The sequence below is a fragment of the Oncorhynchus mykiss genome, chromosome 14 (genome assembly GCF_013265735.2).
Source record: "Oncorhynchus mykiss isolate Arlee chromosome 14, USDA_OmykA_1.1, whole genome shotgun sequence".
In the NCBI taxonomy this organism is placed as follows: Eukaryota; Metazoa; Chordata; class Actinopteri; order Salmoniformes; family Salmonidae; genus Oncorhynchus; species Oncorhynchus mykiss.
The window spans coordinates 23,894,274-23,915,972 of record NC_048578.1 but is presented as its reverse complement, the minus strand read 5'-3'; the positions used below and the strand labels follow the sequence as shown (position 1 = coordinate 23,915,972).

The window sequence follows — 21,699 nt, the reverse complement described above, 5'->3', positions numbered from 1 at the left end:
ATTACGTCATCATTTCTGAATGAAAGTTGGTACCAACATGTAGCCTAGCGTATAAAATCATTTTAGAATATACGTACAATGTATCATCCAAAAAGCACGGTTGCCTATGCCTACACATAAGTGGCTCAATGAAAATGTTATATTTTTTAAAATCCTAAAACACCAAATTAGGCCTGCCTTATTGCAAATGAGGCCATCACTGTCAATTGTGAATGATAATTATTCACATTTTACAGCTGAAACGTCCATGCTGCATGCATGCCAACCGTTTGATCCCAATCAGTTTCATGGGAATATGCATTTCAATCTTCTTGAATTATGTAGGCTAAGTACTCTAACTACTTGTTTAATCTAATGTTAGAGCAGATGGAGTTCAACACAGCCACTTAATCACAGCATATTTTAGACATATGACACCTGCTGTTGAGTTCTGGCCACATGAGGGGCAAATTGTCATAATAAATTACGTACTGTTTTTGGTATAAGAGTAGCCTAACATTATCCATGCTATTATATTCAATTTGTTATGTAGATTACTAAATAATTATGAAGGGATCTTGCAAGACATAGCACCATTCCCAGAACGTGTAAGTGGCAGTACACTGCTTTGATGACTTTGGGAGTTTCAGGTAACCACAGCTCTATGAACTAAGCAATGCTTTCAGAGGACACTTTTTTTTTACACCGTTGCAGCAACGCAAAAGATTCAGGGCTGACACAAAATCATTTGGGCCTGAAGCCCCGAAAACCAGATCCTGCTGACATCTCTGCCCAGCTTAGCAAGCTTAACATTTTGAGTGTATGTATCTATTGTTACTCAAGTCCCATCTTTTTAAGTGCAGAGAGAAAATTAAACTCTGTCATAACAAAAGCTTGTGCATTTCCTCCAGAGATGCATTTGACATTTTACAGTCTAGACGTCTCCTTTCTCTGTCAATTAGCTTACTTTGTTGGTGCTGAAAGCATACCCTTTTAGCCTTGGAGCTGACTTTCGGGCACCAGGTGATATGATAAACACAAACCATTTATGGAAAGCTAGCTTGCATTAGCAGTAAAGGCCCAGTGCAGTCAAAAACATGAATTTCATGTGTTTTATATATTTTTTCAGACTATGAAGTTGGAATAATACTGTGAAATTGTGAAAATTATATTAATGCCCTTTTAGTGTAAGAGCTGTTTGAAAAGCCCGCCTGAAATTTCAGCCTGTTTTGGTGGTATGGAGTTTTGGCCTGCCTGGTGACATTCTTGCTTGAGAAATGTATCTTTGCTAAGAAGCTATTTTTGTTTCTTTCTGACCATTTTAACTGAAAACAATCACAGTAAGGTGCTTAATTGTTACCCAGAAATGATTGATATTGAGATAAAAACGGCTGCATCAGACCTTTAAATTCAGCTAGAGCTGACATAAGGCCAAGTGAGATACTCTAAATTTGATTTGAATGAGTGCTAACAGTTAGCATTACAATCAGATTAGCTTAGATGTTGGCCTCGGGGCGCTAGCTGTGTCAGACGCTTGGGCATAATATTTAAATGAGTGCTAACATTTAGCGTAGATCACACTATCCTGCTAATAATCAGCAGTAAAGCATTCACATCATTAGCTTGGCTCTTCCCAGGCACATCTTCCAGGGACTCCGCGCCACAGCGGGAGGAATGATTGGGGTAAACAAAGCATAATCTGGGAGACTTCTCTGACTGCGATCTGACCTGAATTCAGGCTCCCTCACTGGCGTGTAGGCTTCCACCACAATGCCCCCACCACAATGACAAATGGTGTATTAGGCCCTGTGCTGTATGGGGACGCCTGAGTATGCATGTGTTGTGGGATGAATGTTGAATAGAATGCTAGTTTCCATGTGTTAAGGTTAAGGTTAGCTTTTCTCACTGTTTAACACAGTGTAACAAGTGGATGAGGTTCAGTTTGATACACATTGGCTGGATCTCACTAATCTACATTAATGTCCTCTCACCTTTTCCTTCCCTTCATCTGCAATGATCCGGACACAAAGGATAGATGAAAGCAACAGTTTTGCCATTCCTGTTCATTACAGATCAGGGCAGATGAAGCGAAGTAGACAATGAGAGGAGGACACATCAGAGTGTTGAGATGCAGCTATTGTTTTTTTTATGTGGAGGAGGTGCAGGTGGAGTGTTTTTTATTGTCCATGGCTAGAGGTCAAGTCTGTTGTCCATGGGTAGAGGTCAAGTCTGTTGTCCATGGCTAGAGGTCAAGTCTGTTGTCCATGGGTAGAGGTCAAGTCTGTTGTCCATGGGTAGAGGTCAAGTCTGTTGTCCATGGGTAGAGGTCAAGTCTGTTGCCATGGGTAGAGGTCAAGTCTGTTGTCCATGGCTAAAGGTCAAGTCTGTTGTCCATGGGTAGAGGTCAAGTCTGTTGTCCATGGGTAGAGGTCAACTCTGTTGCCATGGGTAGAGGTCAAGTCTGTTGTCCATGGGTAGAGGTCAGATCTGTTGTCCATGGGTAGAGGTCAAGTCTGTTGTCCATGGGTAGAGATCAAGTCTGTTGTCCATGGGTAGAAGTCAAATATGTTGTTCATGGCTAGAGGTCAAGTCTGTTGTCCATGGCTAGAGGTCAAGTCTGTTGTCCATGGGTAGAAGCCAAGTCTGTTGTCCATGGCTAGAGGTCAAGTCTGTTGTCCATGGGTAGAGGTCAGATCTGTTGTCCATGGCTAGAGGTCAAGTCTGTTGTCCATGGGTAGAGGTCAGGTCTGTTGTCCATGGCTAGAGGTCAAATCTGTTGTCCATGGCTAGAGGTCAAGTCTGTTGTCCATGGCTAAATCAAATAAAATATTATTGGTCACATACACGTGATTAGTAGATGTTATTGCGGGTGTAGCGAAATGCTTGTGTATCTAGCTCCAACAGTGCAATAAAATCTAACAAGTAAAATCTAACAAATTACACAACATATACCCAATACACACAAATCTAAGTAGGAATGAATTAAAACTATAAACTGTACATCTGGATGAGCGATGTCAGAGCGGAATGGACTAAGATACAGCAGAATAGCATAGAAAACAGTATATAAATATGAGATGAGTAATAATGTAAACATTATTAAAGTGACTGGTGTTCCATTCCTTAAAGTGGCCAGTGATTTCTAGTCTATGGCTATAGGCAGCAGCCTCTAATGTGCTAGTGATGGCCTTGAGATAGAAGCTGTTTTTCAGTCTCTCCCTCCCAGCTTTGATGCACCTGTACTGTTGTCAAGTCTGTTGTCCATGGGTAGAAAGCAGGTATGTTGTTGTGTGAGATATGATACCTTAGCTACCCTGAGTCATTCACCCACAGGGTCACGGTGCTTTCAGACAGCAAAATCAGGTATGCGTCTGAACACAGGAGTAACATAGTAGCTTTTACTGCCAGTTTTTGCTACTACTTTTTGACGGAAAGGACCACATCATTTCAAACACTGAATACAGGTACCACTTTACAGTTCAGCAGGATGTGGGATATTCCCTCTTGAAGTATGGCCTCCACAACAACAACCACGCCCAGGCACAGGGGAAGTGCACTTTTACCTGAAACTTTCGATCCAATTACCTCAGACCCTCAATCCTAGACGGTTTTATTTTTTTCTTTGATGAAAAACCAATCTGAATGCTGAATTCTTTATTATGTGAAACCATGATTACAATAACGATCTCGGACCTCATAAACATACAAACAATAGCAACAATATCTCTTGCAGATATTCACAAAGTATTTCCTGCTATCTAGCTAAAGGTCAGAGTAATGCTGCTCCAGCCACAACCACCACCCCCTCCCTGTTATCCCTCCAACAGCCTCCTGCCCGCTGTCTACAGATCTCTATCTCCACAGCGTTAATTATTAACGCTGCTGAATCAAATAGTCTTATCAGGGAGATAACCCACTGGCCAGACTGCCTGCCCTCCTGCTCGGTTCACACACACACACACACACACACACACACACACACACACACACACACACACACACACACACACACACACACACACACACACACACACACACACACACACACACACACACACACACACATCCAAACTAATTTCTCTCTCAGAGTGCAATGGAGTGGGGAACAGAGGGCTTCTGGACAGCTTGTAAGGTAAAAATGATACCTCTCCCACCTGTGACACGTCACCTCACTAGCTTACCCCAAGTTTACTGTGGGACTTTACTGTCATTTTCACACTAACCTTTTTACACAAGCCAAGACCCAGCAACTTGAGGCACACGTTTAAGATAAATGTTTACAGTGTGGGTCTGTAACACTTTACTTAAAACATCCAGGCATAATGCATCATGCAGTTGTAACGCATTGTAAGTCTTGACCCCTTTATAATGTTTCATAACCATCTCATTATGATTCGACAAAATAACAGCAAGTTTTAGATAGTTGAAAAGGTGCATTAAGAAACACAATCATAAACATATCATAAGTCTCAATTTAAGACATTATAAAGGCTCCTTCCTACATGCTGTCATTTGAGCAGTAAGGCCCTAGAAGGTGTGGTGTATGGCTATTGCTATTATAAACTTCTTACCAAAGTAATTAGAACAGTAATTAAAAAGCCATTTTCTTCATACCCATGGTATACGGTCTGATACATTTGAAGTCTGAAGTTTACATACACTTAGGTTGGAGTCATTAAAACTCATTTTTCAACCACTCCACAAATGTCTTGTTAACAAACTATAGTTTTGGCAAGTCGGTTAGGACATCTACTTTGTGCATGACACAAGTAATTTTTCCAACAATTGTTTACAGACAGATTATTTCACTTATGACTCACTGTATAACAATTCCAGTGGGTCAGAAGTTTACATACTGTGTCTTTAAACAGCTTGGAAAATTTCAGAAAATGATGGCTTTAGAAGCTTCTGATAGGCTAATTGAAATCATTTGAGTCTATTGTAGATGTACTTGCGGATGTTTTTCAAGGCCTACCTTCAAACTCAGTGCCTCTTTGCTTGACATCATGGGAAAATCAAAAGAAATCAACCAAGACTTCAGAAAAAAAATTGTAAATCTCCACAAGTCTGGTTCATCCTTGGGAGCAATTTCCAAACGCCTGAAGGTACCACATTCATCTGTGCAAAAAATAGTACGCAAGCATAAACACCATGGGACCACCCAGCCGTCCTACAGCTCAGGAGGGAGACGCGTTCTGTCTCCCAGAGATGAACGTACTTTGGTGCGAAAAGTGCAATTCAATCCCAGATCAATCCCAGAACAACAGCAAAGGACCTTGTGAAGATGCCGGAGGAAACAGGTACTAAAGTATCTATAGCCACAGTAAAATGAGTCCTATATCGAAAGTGAGTCCTATAAAATGAGTCCATAACCTGAAAGGCCGTTCAGCAAGGAAGAAGCCACTGCTCCAAAACCGCCAACAAAAAGCCAGACTACGGTTTGCAACTGCACATTGGGACAAAGATCGTACTTTTTGGAGAAATGTCCTCTGGTCTGATGAAACAATAATAGAACTGTTTGGCAATAATGACCATCATTATGTTTGGAGGAAAAAGGGGGAGGCTTGCAAGCCGAAGAACACCATCCCTACTGTGAAGCACGGGGGTGGCAGCATCATGTTGTGGGGGTGCTTTGCTGCAGGAGGGACTGGTGCACTTCACAAAATAGATGGCATCGTGAAGTAGGAAAATTCTGTGGATATATTGAAACAACATCTTAAGACATCAGTCAGGAAGTTAAAGCTTGGTCGCAAATGGGTCTTCCAAATGGACAATGACCCCAAGCATTCTTCCAAAGTTGTGGCAAAATGGCTTAAGGACAACAAAGTAAAGGTATTGGAGTGGCCATCACAAAGCCCTGACCTCAATCCTGTAGAGAATTTGTGGGCAGACCTAAAAAAGTGTGTGCGAGCAAAGAGGCCTACAAACCTGACTCCGTTACACCAGCTCTGTCAGGAGGAATGGGCCAAAATTCACCCAACTTATTGTGGGAAGCTTGTGGAAGGCTACCCGAAATGTTTGACCCAAGTTAAACCATTTAAAGGCAATGCTACCAAATACTAATTGAGTGTATGTAAACTTCTGACCCACTGGAATGTGATGAAAGAAATAAAAGCTGAAATAAATAATTCTCTCTACTATTATTCTGACATTTCACATTCTTAAAATAAACTGGTGATCCTAACTGACCTAAAACATTGAATTTTTACTAGGATTAAATGTCAGGAATTGTGAAAAACTGAGTGTAAATGTATTTGGCTAAGGTGTATGTAAACTTCCGTCTTCAACTGTATATCACGGCTTTCAGCCAATCAACATTCAAGGCTCAAAACACCCGGTTTATAACAAGTTATAAAGCACTATTCCTGGATTCTTAAATAAATCTATAATATAATAATATATGCCATTTAGCAGACGCTTTAATCCAAAGCAACCAAAGAATACATACACTGTAAATATTACTGAAATGTCAGCTCAATTACACATCCTCCTTACATCAATTTGATTGACAACCAGTTGAGCTGGTACTCTTAAGAAGTCTCTGCATATCTATACATTCATCTTCAATTGGTGCATGTATTTTATCACCTTCATCAAACACATCCAGCGTATCCTGTTGAGTTGTAACAGCCTGATAGAGTGGTATCATGCGTAAGCCCTCCACCACCTCACACCCCTTCACCACTTCACCCCCCTCCACCACCTCACCACCTCACCCCCCCCTCCACCACCTCACGCCCCTTCTACCACCTCACCCCCCCCCCACCACCTCACACCCCTCCAACACCTCACCCCCCTACACCACCTCACCCCCCTACACCACCTCACCTCCCTCCACCACCTCACCCCCCTCCACCACCTCACCCTCACCCCCCTCCATCACCTCACCCCCCTACACCACCTCACCTCCCTCCACCACCTCACATCCCTCCAACACCTCACCCCCCTCCACCACCTCACCTCACCCCCCTCCATCACCTCACCCCCACCCCCCCCAGCACCTCAGCCCCCCTCCACCACCTCACACCCCTTCACCACCTCACCTCACCCCCCTCCATCACCTCACCCCCACCCCCCTCCAGCACCTCAGCCCCCCTCCAGCACCTTAGCCCCCCTCCACCACCTCACCCCCCTCCACCACCTCACACCCCTCCACCACTTCACCACCTCTCCCCCCTTCCACCACCTCACCTCCCTCCACCACCTCACACCCCTCCAACACCTCACCCCCCTCCACCACCTCACCCTCACCTCCCTCCATCACCTCACCTCACCCCCCTCCAGCACCTTAGCCCCCCTCCAGCACCTTAGCCCCCCTCCACCACCTCACACCCCTTCACCACTTCACCCCCCACCACCACCTCACCCCCACCTCACTCCCCTCCACCACCTCCACCACCTCACCCCCACCCCCTCCACCACCTCACCCCCCCCCTCAACTACCTCACCCCCCCCTCAACTACCTCACCCCCCCTCCACCATCTCACCTCCCTCCACCACCTCACACCCCTTCAACACCTCACCCCCCTCCACCACCTCACCCCCCTCCACCACCTCACCCCCTCTCCACCACCTCACCCCCCTTCACCACCTCACCCCCCCCTTCACCACCTCACCCCCCCTCCACCACCTCACCCCCCCTCCACCACCTCACCCTCACCCCCACCCCCTCCATCACCTCACCCCGCTCCATCACCTCACCCCCACCCCCCTCCAGCACCTCAGCCCCCCTCCACTACCTCACCCCCCATCACCCCCTTCCACCGTCCCGTCCCGTCCCGTCACCCACCCTTCACCACCTCACCCCCATCCTAGGCTGGGTAACTGAATCTTCTGTATCAGTGACAGGTTCGGAGCACGGTGGGGGGGGGGGGGGGGGGGTCTTGGCACAGGGATGAGGTGCCAGATTGACAGAGAGATGAGGGTGGTGTGTGTCGTGGAGGAGGGAGGAGGTGTAGCTCACAGATCACAGATAAGCATCAGTGAGAATATGAGAGGCCAGATGGTAATCGTTTTAGAGGAAATGAGACTATACCATCGCAAAGGAAACCACAGGAAAGAGGCTGACCTTGTGCACCTGTACTGCTGCTGCAGAGCTTTCGGGTTACACTGCAGACAGACACAGAGACATTGTGGTGTCCTAAAACTGTTCTCATCAAAAACAGGGCCATAAAGTTCTAAAGTATCCATACTGAGGCCTGGATTGTACTGTGGGTGGACAATGGTGCAATATTTTGAGTTCTACTTATAAGGTAAGCATTTCTGTAACACCTTCCTGGTTTCTCTTTAAGATGGAGGCATAAACAATAAAGCCATTTGATTGGAAGATCAGCCTATTTATTTTTGGTACTTTCATGTAAAAAGTTAACCCAGATTTGTATGTGGGAACTTGTATTTATGAGCTAAATTTAAACCTACAATTCAAGCTTACAAACGCTTTTGCAAGACTTTAATCTCATTCCTACAAGCAGTTCATCTCCGGGCTTGAATATACTATTCTTCATAAATGGGTGCGAGTTGACGCTCCTGAAATAGACGTAGGCACAGATGGAGAGTTAATCTAATGAGAAAAAAGTAAATGTCACAACACCACCCTTGCACTTTGGAGAGCAGATGTTGAAATGTCACGATGCTCAGGCTTAAATTAAGAGCAATACCTGTTAAGAGAAGGCTTCTGCAGGCCATTTATTTTTAACCCAAATTACTGAATGTTCTGTGTAATGAGAAGTATCATCTGAGAAATATATGAGTGGAGAATAATCCTCCCTGTAGAAAACATGTCTCCCCGGCTTCTGTTTCAGATGGTAAATTGGTTTCACAGATTGTCGATCTAGCCCTGTTATTGGTGCTCCACAGTTACTTTCAATGTGCAATTTTGAAACCATGATACTCAGCTGTGGGCGGCAGCATGATGAGAATACTGCACATGAAAAGGGATGTAAAAGGGATAAGCACATACCTGCATTTATTTATACCAGTTCAAGTCCACATCCACATCAAACAAGAGGAGAACATGTCTAACTGAAGCTACTTCACCAAAATGTCCGCCTACGAAATGCTGGGCAGCAGACAGCTCAAATTGTCAAAATAGAAGTCCAATCAGATAGTCAAATGTCAGGTCAAAAGCAAATAAATCTGTATTTTCAGTATGACTACTCACAGCGCATTTATGTATGTTTGTGCAGATGTTTGTTCTCAGAGCTGACACTATTGAGGCCAAATCTCTCTAGCCAGACCACAATCACTTGAAGAAGAAGTGAGGCCATGGGTGGTATGCTGTAGCTGATGCTCATTGCTCACCAACACAGGAAGTCATTTTTGGTTGTTGCAAGGCTAAAATTAGCCAAGTAGACTTCTGTGCAATGACATCCGGGTAATACTAAAGGAATGATGGTAATACCACATAAAAAAAACATTGGTGGGTACTAAATGTTACTGGTTACAGAGTAGTAACAAGTCTGTGAAACCCTTATTGGGCTTGTTCTACAATTTTGGCCTAAGCATGTTGACAAGGTAGTTTGTCTTTGAGAGTAAATGCATGGCATCCACTCTCTTCTCTGTTTCTCATTTCAGCTTCTGTCTCAGTTGGTGAACATGCAAAAAGCAACAGCATCAGGAGCCAAAGATAATTGATAGGCTCTAGTCGAAAATAAATGTGAAAACAAAGAGAACAGGCGGGCTTTGAAAGCACATGACTCTAAGAGCTCAGTAGCCAAGAACTCCTGAAAGTGTTGCTTGTTTTTTAATGGCTGTGTTTTTCCCTCCGTATGCAGTTTTCTCGTGGGATGTGGATGTAGCATCTCAATCATCTGTACTATATAAGCAAACATGCTCTGGTTCATCCCTTCATGGGGATTTGGCTGTGACTGATATTTAGTGAGATTCTTTTGGCAATGGTTATGCATACTTTATCCTCTGTTTGGTTGATGGTTGATGATAGCACTGTTGGAGGATGCACCACTGGCTATTTCTATATTTTGCTCTTTAAAAAATGATAAAGTCACAGTTTCAGAAAAAGCATATTATTACCCCACCGAAAACAAATAAAAGCAAATATTACAAATGTATATATTTTTTGATATGGTTGAATTATAACATTTAATGGTCTAGTGCCTCTTATCTGATCAGACCAGCTCTGTAGCCTTCAGTCGACTGTGTCTGTTGTGATGTACATCTACTAATATCATCTCCATCTGAGCATTGCTTAATATCACAATACATATATATTTGTGTTCTCTGAAACGGTCTTGCCAGCCATTGTCACCTATTTTATTCCATCAGGAGCCCCACTTCAAGGTGCTCATGCTAATTTCTTACTAAGAGTACGTTCCAAATGGCACCCTATTCCCTCTATAGTGCGAGTGCCATTTGGGACACTCCCACAGTACTTCTGCATGTGGTCAGTGGATGAAAGGTTCCAAGGACGGGCTGTTTTGGAACGTGCAGCCTTGTGTTAAATGCCAAGCTAATTATGTGCTTGGCCTCATCGTTAGCTGAAGAGAGGGACCAGCTATGAGTCTGCTGTGATTATGGTTAGTAATGGCTGACCTGTTGGTTCCACTTCAATGAACCTGGAAGGGGGGGCAGTTTTAGAGCTTGCAACCCTTCCTGTTATTAGGGCTGTAGTCCAAACACGTTCATTTTACCTCCTCAACCCTTGCATAAGCGACTTTCCCTTTGGGGAATCCACGTCGAAACCGGATGAAGTTTGATTGCCGTCTTAAGTAGAGGTCCAATTCACAAACGTTGCCCCCTCGGCCCTAGATTTAGGTCGAGGGAGCTAGTGAAGAACTTTGATCACTAGTGGGGTTGAGATGACCCACAATTCAATGCTAACTGTAGTCACGTGTTAAACTCCGGTGGCTGCGAAGTGTAAAATCTAATCAACAAGGCTGCGTTTTCGGCATGTGAGACAAAATTATGACGCAAGCTTGCAAAACAATGTATATAGATGACATTCATTTTAGTGTTGGCAAATGGGAATGACACTCAAATTGGCTTAGTCTAGTACTGAGGAGCCTATAAAACATACAGTTGAAGTCGTAAGTTTACATACATCTTAGCCAAATACATTTACACTCAGTTTTTCACAATTTCTGACATTTAATCTGAGTACAAATTCCCTGTTTTAGGGCAGTTAGGATCATCACTTTATTTTAAGATTGTGAAATGTCAGAATAATAGTAGAGAGAATTATTTATTTCAGCTTTTATTTCTTTCATCACATTCCCAGTGGGTCAGAAGTTTACATACACTCAATTAGTACTTGGTAGCATTGCCTTTAAATTGTTTAACTTAGGTCAAACGTTTCAGGTAGCCTTCCACAAGCTTCTCACAATAAATTGGGTGAATTTTGGCCCATTCCTCCTGACAGAGCTGGTGTAACTGAGTCAGGTTTCTAGCCCTCCTTGCTCGCACACGCTTTTTCAGTTCTGCCCACAAATATTGAGGTCAGGGCTTTGTGATGGCCACTCCAATACATTGACTTTGTTGTCCTTAAGCCATTTTGCCACAACTTTGGAAGTGTGCTTGGGGTCATTGTCCATTTGGAAGACCCATTTGCGACCAAGCCTTCACAATTAACCAATTGTGGGAAGCTTGTGGAAGGCTACCCGAAACATTTAACCCAAGTTAAACTATTTAAATGCAATGCTACCAAATACTAATTGAGTGTATGTAAACTTCTGACCCACTGGGGATGTGATGAAAGAAATAAAAGCTGAAATAAATCATTCTCTCTACTATTACTCTGACATTTCACATTCAGAAAATAAAGTGGTGATCCTAACTGGCCTAAGACAGGGAATTTTTACTCTGATTAATTGTCAGGAATTGTTAAAAATTGCATTTAAATGTATTTGGCTGTGAACGTAAACCTCCGACTTCAACTGTAGGTCTTTACTGATAGGCCCTCAGTGAAGTACTACATTCAACGACTTTTGAGAGTGAACGTATAGTGTAAATTCCCTTATGCATCTCTTCTCTCCTGTCAGTCAGTCTGTCCCTCTTACCAACTGTCTGTGTGTCTGTTTGTCTAGTCCCATTTCATTTCAGACATATATTTTCAGACGCGGGAGAGATATCACTGTATTGTCGGTCAAGGGCTCTCAAATTCTGTTAATGTCCTTTGCCCTCCAACCCTCCACCACCCACACTGCCAGTTCCACCATCTGTCACATTGTGGCTTGTTTAGTCAAAGTGGGTGAAGTGAGCATAAAGCATTATTGTGGCATTAATGTGGTGGGCCGCGTGAAGAGGGCATTCTTCTGGGTTGCAGCACAGTCATGTTAAAACATGGCCCAACACCAGCACTCACACCACAGTAGACTCAGTTACAGTAAATGAATAATGAAGTTTCTGAGACATTTCTGATTAGATTGCAAAGGTTTTACTGATTTCAGGGGAAACATCCTGATGGTACTTTATGTGGAGCTAATGATGACTCTAATATACACCAGACAAAAACAAACTATTAGGTAACGAATCACCAGTTTCATGCAGTTTGTGTGAAGAATACAGTATGTGAGAATCTCACATTGAAGTAGCTCCTTCTCATTCTCCACAGGAACCTTGGAAGAGAGGCAACATGACCAAACAGAGATATGGTCGCTATAGCAACATGGAGGAGGATGAGTATCATGTCCCTGATAACCATGAAGAAGAGTTCTTGGTGCACATCCTTCCTGCCAGAGCCTCCGAGTCAGACAGAGACTATGCAGGTACAAACTCTAGTCCCTGACAATCTATTAGATAGAATAATAGAATTAGAGCAGGTAAAAAGTAGAAAACAGAGAAGTTGCTCTTCCATCTTGTATTAAAGGTATGATTAGCTAGCCACACATGACAAATACAAAGTACCTATAATTAATATACTGTATATCTATAATTAAACTTAAAATGTAATATGTAAAAATTAAAAAGGTTTTACTTTGCATTGTGTATTTTGCCAGACGTTTTAAGACATTCAAGCACAAAGTAGATTTAGACTAGATTAGAAGCCCCATTGTGCACCAGTCTAATAAGAAGTAAGTAAATAAAGTGTGGGCAAGAACAAGTGTGACATTCAAACCCAATGTGAGACAGAAAGCGGAGCTGTAAGTGAGATCTCATGCTGCTGAGAGAGGCCTCTGTGTGGATCTCTAGAGCCATCTGTAGGCCAATCAAATCCACACTGTGGGAGAGATACAATTATCCTGAAATTAACGGGGAGAGAATAGCATAAATTGTGTCAGTAAACTCCTCATGGATTATGGATGGTCTGTAGTAATACCACAATCAGGGGCCGCAGGGGCACACAGCTGCTCTGTAGTAATACCACAGGCAGGGGCCCCACAGCTGTGCTGTAGTAATATGACAGTCAGGGGCCCCACAGCTGCTCTGTAGTAATACCACAGTCAGGGGCCCCACAGCTTCTCTGTAGTAATACCACAGGGGCCCCACAGTTGCTATATTGTAATACCACAGCCAGGGGCCCCACAGCTGAAATATAGTAATACCACAGTCAGGGACCCCACAGCTGCTCTGTAGTAATACCACAGTCAGGGGCCCACAGCTGCTCTGTAGTAATATGACAGTCAGGAGCCCCACAGCTGCTCTGTAATAATACCACAGTCAGGTTCCCCACAGCTGCTCTGTAGTAATACCACAGTCAGGGACCCCACAGCTGCTCTGTAGTAATACCACAGTCAGGGGCCCACAGTTGCTCTGTAGTAATATGACAGTCAGGAGCCCCACAGCTGCTCTGTAGTAATACCACAGTCAGGGACCCCACAGCTGCTCTGTAGTAATACCACAGTCAGGAGCCCCACAGCTGCTCTGTAGTAATACCACAGTCAGGAGCCCCACAGCTGCTCTGTAGTAATACCACAGTCAGGAGCCCCACATCTGCTCTGTAGTGATACCACAGTCAGGGACCCCACAGCTGCTCTGTAGTAATACCACAGTCAGGAGCCCCACAGCTGCTCTGTAATAATACCACAGTCAGGAGCCCCACAGCTGCTCTGTAATAATACCACAGTCAGGAGCCCCACAGCTGCTCTGTAATAATACCACAGTCAGGAGCCCCACATCTGCTCTGTAGTAATACCACAGTCAGGGTCCCCACAGCTGCTCTGTATTAATATGACAGTCAGGACCCCATAGCTGCTCTGTAGTAATACCACAGTCAGGAGCCCCACAGCTGCTCTGTAATAATACCACAGTCAGGAGCCCCACATCTGCTCTGTAGTAATACCACAGTCAGGGTCCCCACAGCTGCTCTGTATTAATATGACAGTCAGGACCCCATAGCTGCTCTGTAGTAATACCACAGTCAGGACCCCACAGCTGCTCTGTAGTAATACCACAGTCAGGACCCCACAGCTGCTCTGTAGTAATATGATAGTCAGGAGCCCCACATCGGCTCTGTAGTAATACCACAGTCAGGAGGCCCACAGCTGCTCTGTATTAATATGACAGTCAGGGGCCCCACGGCTGCTCTGTAGTAATATGATAGTCAGGAGCCCCACAGCTGCTCTGTAGTAATATGATAGTCAGGGACCCCACAGCTGCTCTGTAGTAATATGATAGTCAGGAGCCCCACATCTGCTCTGTAGTAATACCACAGTCAGGAACCCCATAGCTGCTCTGTAGTAATACCACAGTCAGGGGCCCACAGATGCTCTGTAGTAATATGACAGTCAGGACCCCAAAGCTGCTCTGTAGTAATACCACAGTCAGGGACCCCACAGCTGCTCTGTAGTAATACCACAGTCAGGGGCCCACAGCTGCGCTGTAGTAATATGATAGTCAGGAGCCCCACAGCTGCTCTGTAGTGATATTACAGTCAGAGTCCCCACAGCTGCTCTGTAGTAATACCACAGTCAGGACCCCACAGCTGCTCTGTAGTAATATGATAGTCAGGAGCCCCACAGCTGCTCTGTAGTAATACCACAGTCAGGAGCCCCACAGCTGCTCTGTATTAATATGACAGTCAGGGGCCCCACGGCTGCTCTGTAGTAATATGATAGTCAGGAGCCCCACAGCTGCTCTGTAGTAATACCACAGTCAGGAGCCCCACAGCTGCTCTGTATTAATATGACAGTCAGGGGCCCCACAGCTGCTCTGTAGTAATATGATAGTCAGGAGCCCCACATCTGCTCTGTAGTAATATGACAGTCAGGGGCCCCACAGCTGCTCTGTAGTGATATGAAAGTCAGGGTCCCCACAGCTGCTCTGTAGTAATACCACAGTCAGGACCCCACAGCTGCTCTGTAGTAATATGACAGTCAGGGGCCCCACAGCTGCTCTGTAGTAATATGATAGTCAGGAGCCCCACATCTGCTCTGTAGTAATACCACAGTCAGGACCCCAAAGCTGCTCTGTAGTAATATGATAGTCAGGAGCCCCACATCTGCTCTGTAGTAATATGACAGTCAGGGGCCCCACATCTGCTCTGTAGTAATATGACAGTCAGGGGCCCCACATCTGCTCTGTAGTAATATGACAGTCAGGGGCCCCACAGCTGCTCTACCTTTGGCTGTGTTACTATGGATACAGTAAGATGTTTTTTGTTGTGTAGGTGGAATAACACTCTATACTTCCATCTACTGGAACAACTTGCAATTGCCACATCAACCAAAACTGTTGAGATTAATAATAATTATATTCTTTCTTTAAAGATAGGGACATTTCCAGATCCTCCTACGCTCAGAGTATCAGCTCCACTTCAAGTGTACGTGATTTTCCTCAGTTCTTCTTTTACATCACACAATTTGCCAGTTTACATCCAATCAACAGTGAGTTTAAACCCATTATTTAAACATGATATTAATGTTTATTGCCATGTTTTGTCTTGCTTGTAGGGCAGCCCTATCATACCCCCACGGCATCCCAAAAGAGGCCTCCCTTGTACTTCTCCAGGTAACTGAAACCCAAATAATTACTGATTGAAGCGCATATAAGAGTTGGTAGAGAGTTCCAATACACTCCTTGGTCATGTTTCAAGTTTGGTCAATGGATCCATGGCATTGTTTTGAATAGGAAATACCGGACCTTCTGTCAACCGCCAACTGAAGCCCAGAAAACCAAGGAGGACCCAGTTAGGTAATAATCACCAAACAGGAGTTGTCATTTTATCTTTATTTAACTAAGCAAGTCACTTAAGAACAAATTCTTATTACAATGACGGCCTACCCCAGCCAAACCCAGATGATGCTGGGTCAATTGTGCACTGCCCTATGGGACTCCCAATCACAGTGGGATGTGATTCAGCCTGGATTCAAACCAGGGACTGTAGTGTCACCTCTTGCCCTGAGATGCAGTGCCTTAGACCACTGCGCCACTCCGGGGCACATCAGTAATCATTGGTGATAATAATGTCATCCATTAATCAGTTTTGACTGGTGTAATTGATAATAATCGGTGCATGCAGAAAATGACTGCATTTATTCCAATTCATAAACATGATGATGTCAAGATGGTGATATAGCACAGCAAAGGTAATCCAGTTCAAGAGCTGTTGTTTTACAGATGGCAGAGCACAAGTCATGGAAACTACAGAACAGGTAAATGTTTTACACTGTTAAAAAAATAATACTATTCAGCAATTCAAACAAAAGCTCAAATCAAATGTATTTGTCACATGCACATGGTTAGCAGATGTTAATGCGAGTGTAGCGAAATGCTTGTGCTTCTAGTTCCGGCAATGCAGTAATAACCAACGAGTAATCTAACCTAACAATTCCAAAACTACTACCTTATACACACAAGTGTAAAGGAATAAAGAATATGTACATAAAGATATATGAATGAGTGATGGTACAGAACAGCATAGGCAAGATGCAGGAGATGGTATAGAGTACAGTATATACATATGAGATTAGTAATGTAGGGTATGTAAACAAAATGGCATAGTTTAAAGTGGCTAGTGATACATGTATTACATAAAGATGCAGTAGATGATATAGAGTACAGTATATACATATACATATGAGATGAGTAATGTAGGGTATGTAAACATTATATTATGTAGCATTGTTTAAAGTGGCTAGTGGTATATTTTACATCAATTTCCATCAATTCCCGTTTTTAAAGTGGCTGGAGTTGAGTCAGTGTGTTGGCAGCAGCCATTCAATGTTAGTGGTGGCTGTTTAACAGTCTGATGGCTTTGAGATAGAAGCCGTTTTTCAGTCTCTCGGTCCCTGCTTTGATGCACCTGTACTGACCTCGCCTTCTGGATGATAGCGGGGTGAACAGGCAGTGGCTCGGGTGGTTGTTGTCCTTGATGATCTTTATGGCCTTCCTATGACAGTGGGTGGTGTAGGTGTCCTGGAGGGCAGGTAGTTTGCACCCAGTGATGCGTTGTGCAGACCTCACTACCCTCTGGAGAGCCTTGCGGTTGTGGGCGGAGCAGTTGTCGTACCAGGCGGTAATACAGCCTGACAGGATGCTCTCGATTGTGCATCTGTAGAAGTTTGTGAGTGCTTTTGGTGACAAGCTGAATTTCTTCAGCCTCCTGAGGTTGAAGAGGCGCTGCTGCGCCTTCTTCACGATGCTGTCTGTGTGGGTGGACCAATTCAGTTTGTCCGTGATGTGTACGCCGAGGAACTTAAAACTTACTACCCTCTCCACTACTGTCCCATCGATGTCGATAGGGGGGTGCTCCCTCTGCTGTTTCCTGAAGTCCACAATCATCTCCTCCGTTGACGTTGAGTGTGAGGTTATTTTCCTGACACCACACTCCGAGGGCCCTCACCTCCTCCCTGTAGGCTGTCTCGTCGTTGTTGGTAATCAAGCCTACCACTGTAGTGTCGTCCGCAAACTTGATGATTGAGTTGGAGGCATGCATGGCCACGCAGTCGTGGGTGAACGGGGAGTACAGGAGAGGGCTCAGAACGCACCCTTGTGGGGCCCCAGTGTTGAGGATCAGCAGGGTGGAGATGTTGTTACCTACCCTCACCACCTGGGGGCGGCCCGTCAGGAAGTCTAGTACCCAGTTGCACAGGGCGGGGTCGAGACCCAGGGTCTCGAGCTTGATAACTAGTTTGGAGGGTACTATGGTGTTAAATGCTGATCTGAAGTCGATGAACAGCATTCTCACATAGGTATTCCTCTTGTCCAGATGGGTTAGGGCAGTGTGCAGTGTGGTTGAGATTGCATCGTCTGTGGACCTATTTGGGCGGTAAGCAAATTGGAGTGGGTCTAGGGTGTCAGGTAGGGTGGAGGTGATATGGTCCTTGACTAGTCTCTCAAAGCACTTCATGATGACGGAAGTGAGTGCTACGGGGCGGTAGTCGTTTAGCTCAGTTACCTTAGCTTTCTTGGGAACAGGGACAATGGTGGCCTTCTTGAAGCATGTGGGAACAGCAGACTGGGATAAGGATTGATTGAATATGTCCGTAAACACACCAGCCAGCTGGTCTGCGCATGCTCTGAGGACGCGGCTGGGGATGCCTTCTGGGCCTGCAGCCTTGCGAGGGTTAACACATTTAAATGTTTTCCTCACATTGGCTGCAGTGAAGGAGAGTCAGCAGGTTTTGGTTGCGGGCCGTGTCAGTGGCACTGTATTGTCCTCAAAGCGGGCAAAAAAAGTTATTTAGTCTGCCTGGGAGCAAGACATCCTGGTCCGTGACAGGGCTGGTTTCCTTTTTGTAATCCGTGATTGACTGTAGACCCTGCCACATACCTCTTGTGTCTGAGCCGTTGAATTGTGACTCTACTTTGTCTCTATACTGACGCTTAGCTTGTTTAATTGCCTTGCGGAGGGAATAGCTACACTGTTTCTATTTGGTCATGTTTCCGGTTACCTTTCCCTGGTTAAAAGCAGTGGTTTGTGCTTTCAATTTCACGAGAATGCTGCCATCAATCCACGGTTTCTGGTTTGGGAATGTTTTAATCGTTGCTATGGGAACGACATCATCAATGCACTTTATAATGAACTTGCTCACCGAATCAGCGTATTCGTCAATGTTGTTGTGGGACGCGATGCGGAACATATCCCAGTCCGAGTGATCGAAGCAGTCTTGAAGCGTGGAATCAGATTGGTCGGACCAGCGTTGAACAGACCTGAACGCGGGAGCTTCTTGTTTTAATTTCTGTCTGTAGGCAGAAACTAAAAAGCTCTGGGAAAGACCAAGAGGCTGACACTTAAGATTTACAAACAAAAAACATTTTCCAAACTGGAAAAGAGTGCCAAATTTAAAATACAGTCCTCTTGATATTCCTCTTTTCCAGAACATGCTACTCCCACCAAGGTAATAGTCCCTCTAATCTATTTATCAGTATTATGTTTTTAAGTCCAGTATGTTCGTTTTGAAACCTTTGAGACTTTAATACGGTTTGGTTCCAGGTCCCCACCATCCTTACCTAAGGACCTAATGAACAAGCTGTCTGGGCTGAACCTCCAGAGGCCCTGCAGGAGAGAGTGAGTTATTGTCCATCTACCTAACACCATAGGGACTTTAAGGGGACACTAATGCAATGTCATATGGAGTATTAGTGCCACCTGTTGGTTGAATGTGATTCCACCATGACCCATCTCAGAAATTACGTTCACCTATAGTTATATTTCCAATTGAAAGAGAATTGTAAAATGGGTCTGTCTCTTTTCCTCTCCAGCAGACAGAGAAGACAACAAAATGTAAGAGGTTAAATCACATATTGTATGCCTAATTTTAGCTAAACGTCTATTTTTGGGTGAATCTATCTACATGGATGCAGTGTTAGCGGTCCAAAAACGTTCAAAAACACGTAAATGAATAGCTACTAAGGATGGTTGCTTCACGTTCATCACGTATAACGTATGCTTCATATTAATTATAGGTGGAATGCAATACACCTTCAAATAGTGAGTACTATTTCAATTCCATATTAAAGAAACCAAACACTCTAACGTTGTAATAATAATAGAAATGTTAACATATTTTAGGTAATTGTTTAAGGAAAGAGCAAACTATCCAAAGGTATTCACTGGACCTTGAATCTCAACTCAACACAGACATAAGGTACATGGGAGGAATTTTTGTGAAGGTCTTTAAAACCACTACAATAGTTTATGAGTATTTTTCTATGTTTAAGATAACACATTATTTGATTCTTGAATTAGGTTACAACAAAGGCACAATACCCCAGGTAAATAAGACCTTGCCATCTCAACATTTTGTATAGTTTAATTGCATTTATCTCCAATTTACCTATAGAAAATAAACTACTGTGTCGGGTATGATGAATGCAATTGAAAGCCTGTCTTATTTTATGCCATGTAGAAGAGTCGTCAGTGAAGCGCCAACAACACCATGAGTGGCCTCAAACCAAAGATGACGTGGAGCAGCATGACTTTGTCCCCAAGGAAAGACCGTGTCAGGTATGCTGCCTGAATACACCAGGCACATCTCCAAATGGGTGATAGCCACCAAATCAAACAGGACAATGATGTGCTTGAAGATTACTTGGAAGTAATGAAAGAACCAAAACTATGACAGAAAATGCCAATGTACTGTAGTTTACATGATTGGCCCGTTTATGAAATTACAATATGCTTTATTTTTTTCCAGACATACAATGAACAAGACTGGTACATAGGAGCTTGTGATCGAGCAGAGGCTGAACATGCCTTACACCTGGTGAATAAGGTTTGTAATGTGAGGTGTTATTTAAGTAATGAGGCATGAAGGGAGCACTGTATATGTCACGACTTCTGCCGAAGTCGTTGCCTCTCCTTGTTTGGGCGGTGCTCGGCGGTCGATGTCACCGGCCTTCTAGCCATCATTGATCCATTTTTCATTTTCCATTGGTTTTGTCTTGTCTTCCCACACACCTGTTTTCAATCCCATTCATTACCTGTTGTGTATTTAACCCTCTGTTTCCCCTCGTGTCTTTGTCAGAGATTGTTTGATGTCAAGTGTTGTTTTATGTTGTATAGGTGCGCGACGGGTCCTCGTACCCATGTTCATTTAAGTATGTACGTATTTAGTGTTTGGAGCATGTTAAGTAAGTGGACTTATATTAAAAGACTCCATTTACACTCCGTTTGACTCTCCTGCGCCTGACTTCCCTGCCACTTATACACACGACTCTGACAGTATATTTTAATGTACAGTAGTAATTAAGTAATATTAATGATACAATCTATATAAAATGATTACGTACTGCTTATGAATGTGTTATGTATGGGCTGTAACTATGAAGTCATTGTATATGTACTCTTTCAATAAAGTGTTACCCAAATGTCTCCCTAACAGAATGGGGCATTTTTGGTGCGGAATTGCTCAAGGAACACGAAGAGCGAACCCTTTGTCTTAGCAGTGTTTCATGACAAGAGAGTTTTCAACGTTAAAATTCGGTTCATTGATAGCACCTCCAAGTATGTCCTTGGGACTGGGCAAAGTGCCAATGATGTGAGTAGACAAGTAAGAACGAGTACTTTACCTTAGTAGACTTTACTTTAACTTTGCTTGAGTAGATTTGAATTTACTTTAACGCAGAGATCCGCCATGGCCGAAAAAGCGCCACTGGCCGCCGCAGGCCGCTTTGTTATTGTTTTTGTTTTGAGGAAATGAGCCTCCAGCATCACAGTAAAAAAAAAACATGGTAGTAGGCCTATATACGCTGCTGTTCTACCGCACGTGCAATGAACAAAAACTGTGTTTGTTGTTTTAAAAGTAACATCTTTGTTGTTGTAATACTGCAAACGGACGTGGCAGTTTCACCGATATGGATTGTTGCTTTATGTATCACTCTATC

At 43.9% G+C, this 21,699-nt stretch overlaps 1 protein-coding gene across 4 annotated transcripts in view; it reads left to right on the top strand.

Moving 5' to 3' along the window:
• Positions 1–21,699, top strand: part of LOC110489013 (B-cell linker protein) — a 35,709-nt gene that overhangs the window by 13,586 nt on the left and 424 nt on the right. Inside the window, exons 1-15 of one of the 4 annotated variants that reach the window (XM_021561552.2) lie at positions 7,974–8,231; positions 12,545–12,698; positions 15,639–15,691; positions 15,822–15,879; positions 16,000–16,062; positions 16,489–16,523; positions 19,192–19,211; positions 19,307–19,381; positions 19,579–19,597; positions 19,780–19,804; positions 19,886–19,961; positions 20,063–20,088; positions 20,223–20,320; positions 20,511–20,588; positions 21,198–21,365. In XM_021561552.2, the coding sequence (XP_021417227.2) occupies positions 12,566–12,698; positions 15,639–15,691; positions 15,822–15,879; positions 16,000–16,062; positions 16,489–16,523; positions 19,192–19,211; positions 19,307–19,381; positions 19,579–19,597; positions 19,780–19,804; positions 19,886–19,961; positions 20,063–20,088; positions 20,223–20,320; positions 20,511–20,588; positions 21,198–21,365 (927 nt within the window). In that variant the 5' untranslated portion in view covers positions 7,974–8,231; positions 12,545–12,565. Of the gene's footprint in view, positions 1–7,973; positions 8,232–12,544; positions 12,699–15,638; positions 15,692–15,821; positions 15,880–15,999; positions 16,063–16,488; positions 16,524–19,191; positions 19,212–19,306; positions 19,382–19,575; positions 19,598–19,779; positions 19,805–19,885; positions 19,962–20,062; positions 20,089–20,222; positions 20,321–20,510; positions 20,589–21,197; positions 21,366–21,699 lie in introns of those variants that run through there. The other 3 variants (XM_021561550.2, XM_021561553.2, XM_021561551.2) reach the window with 3 other exon arrangements.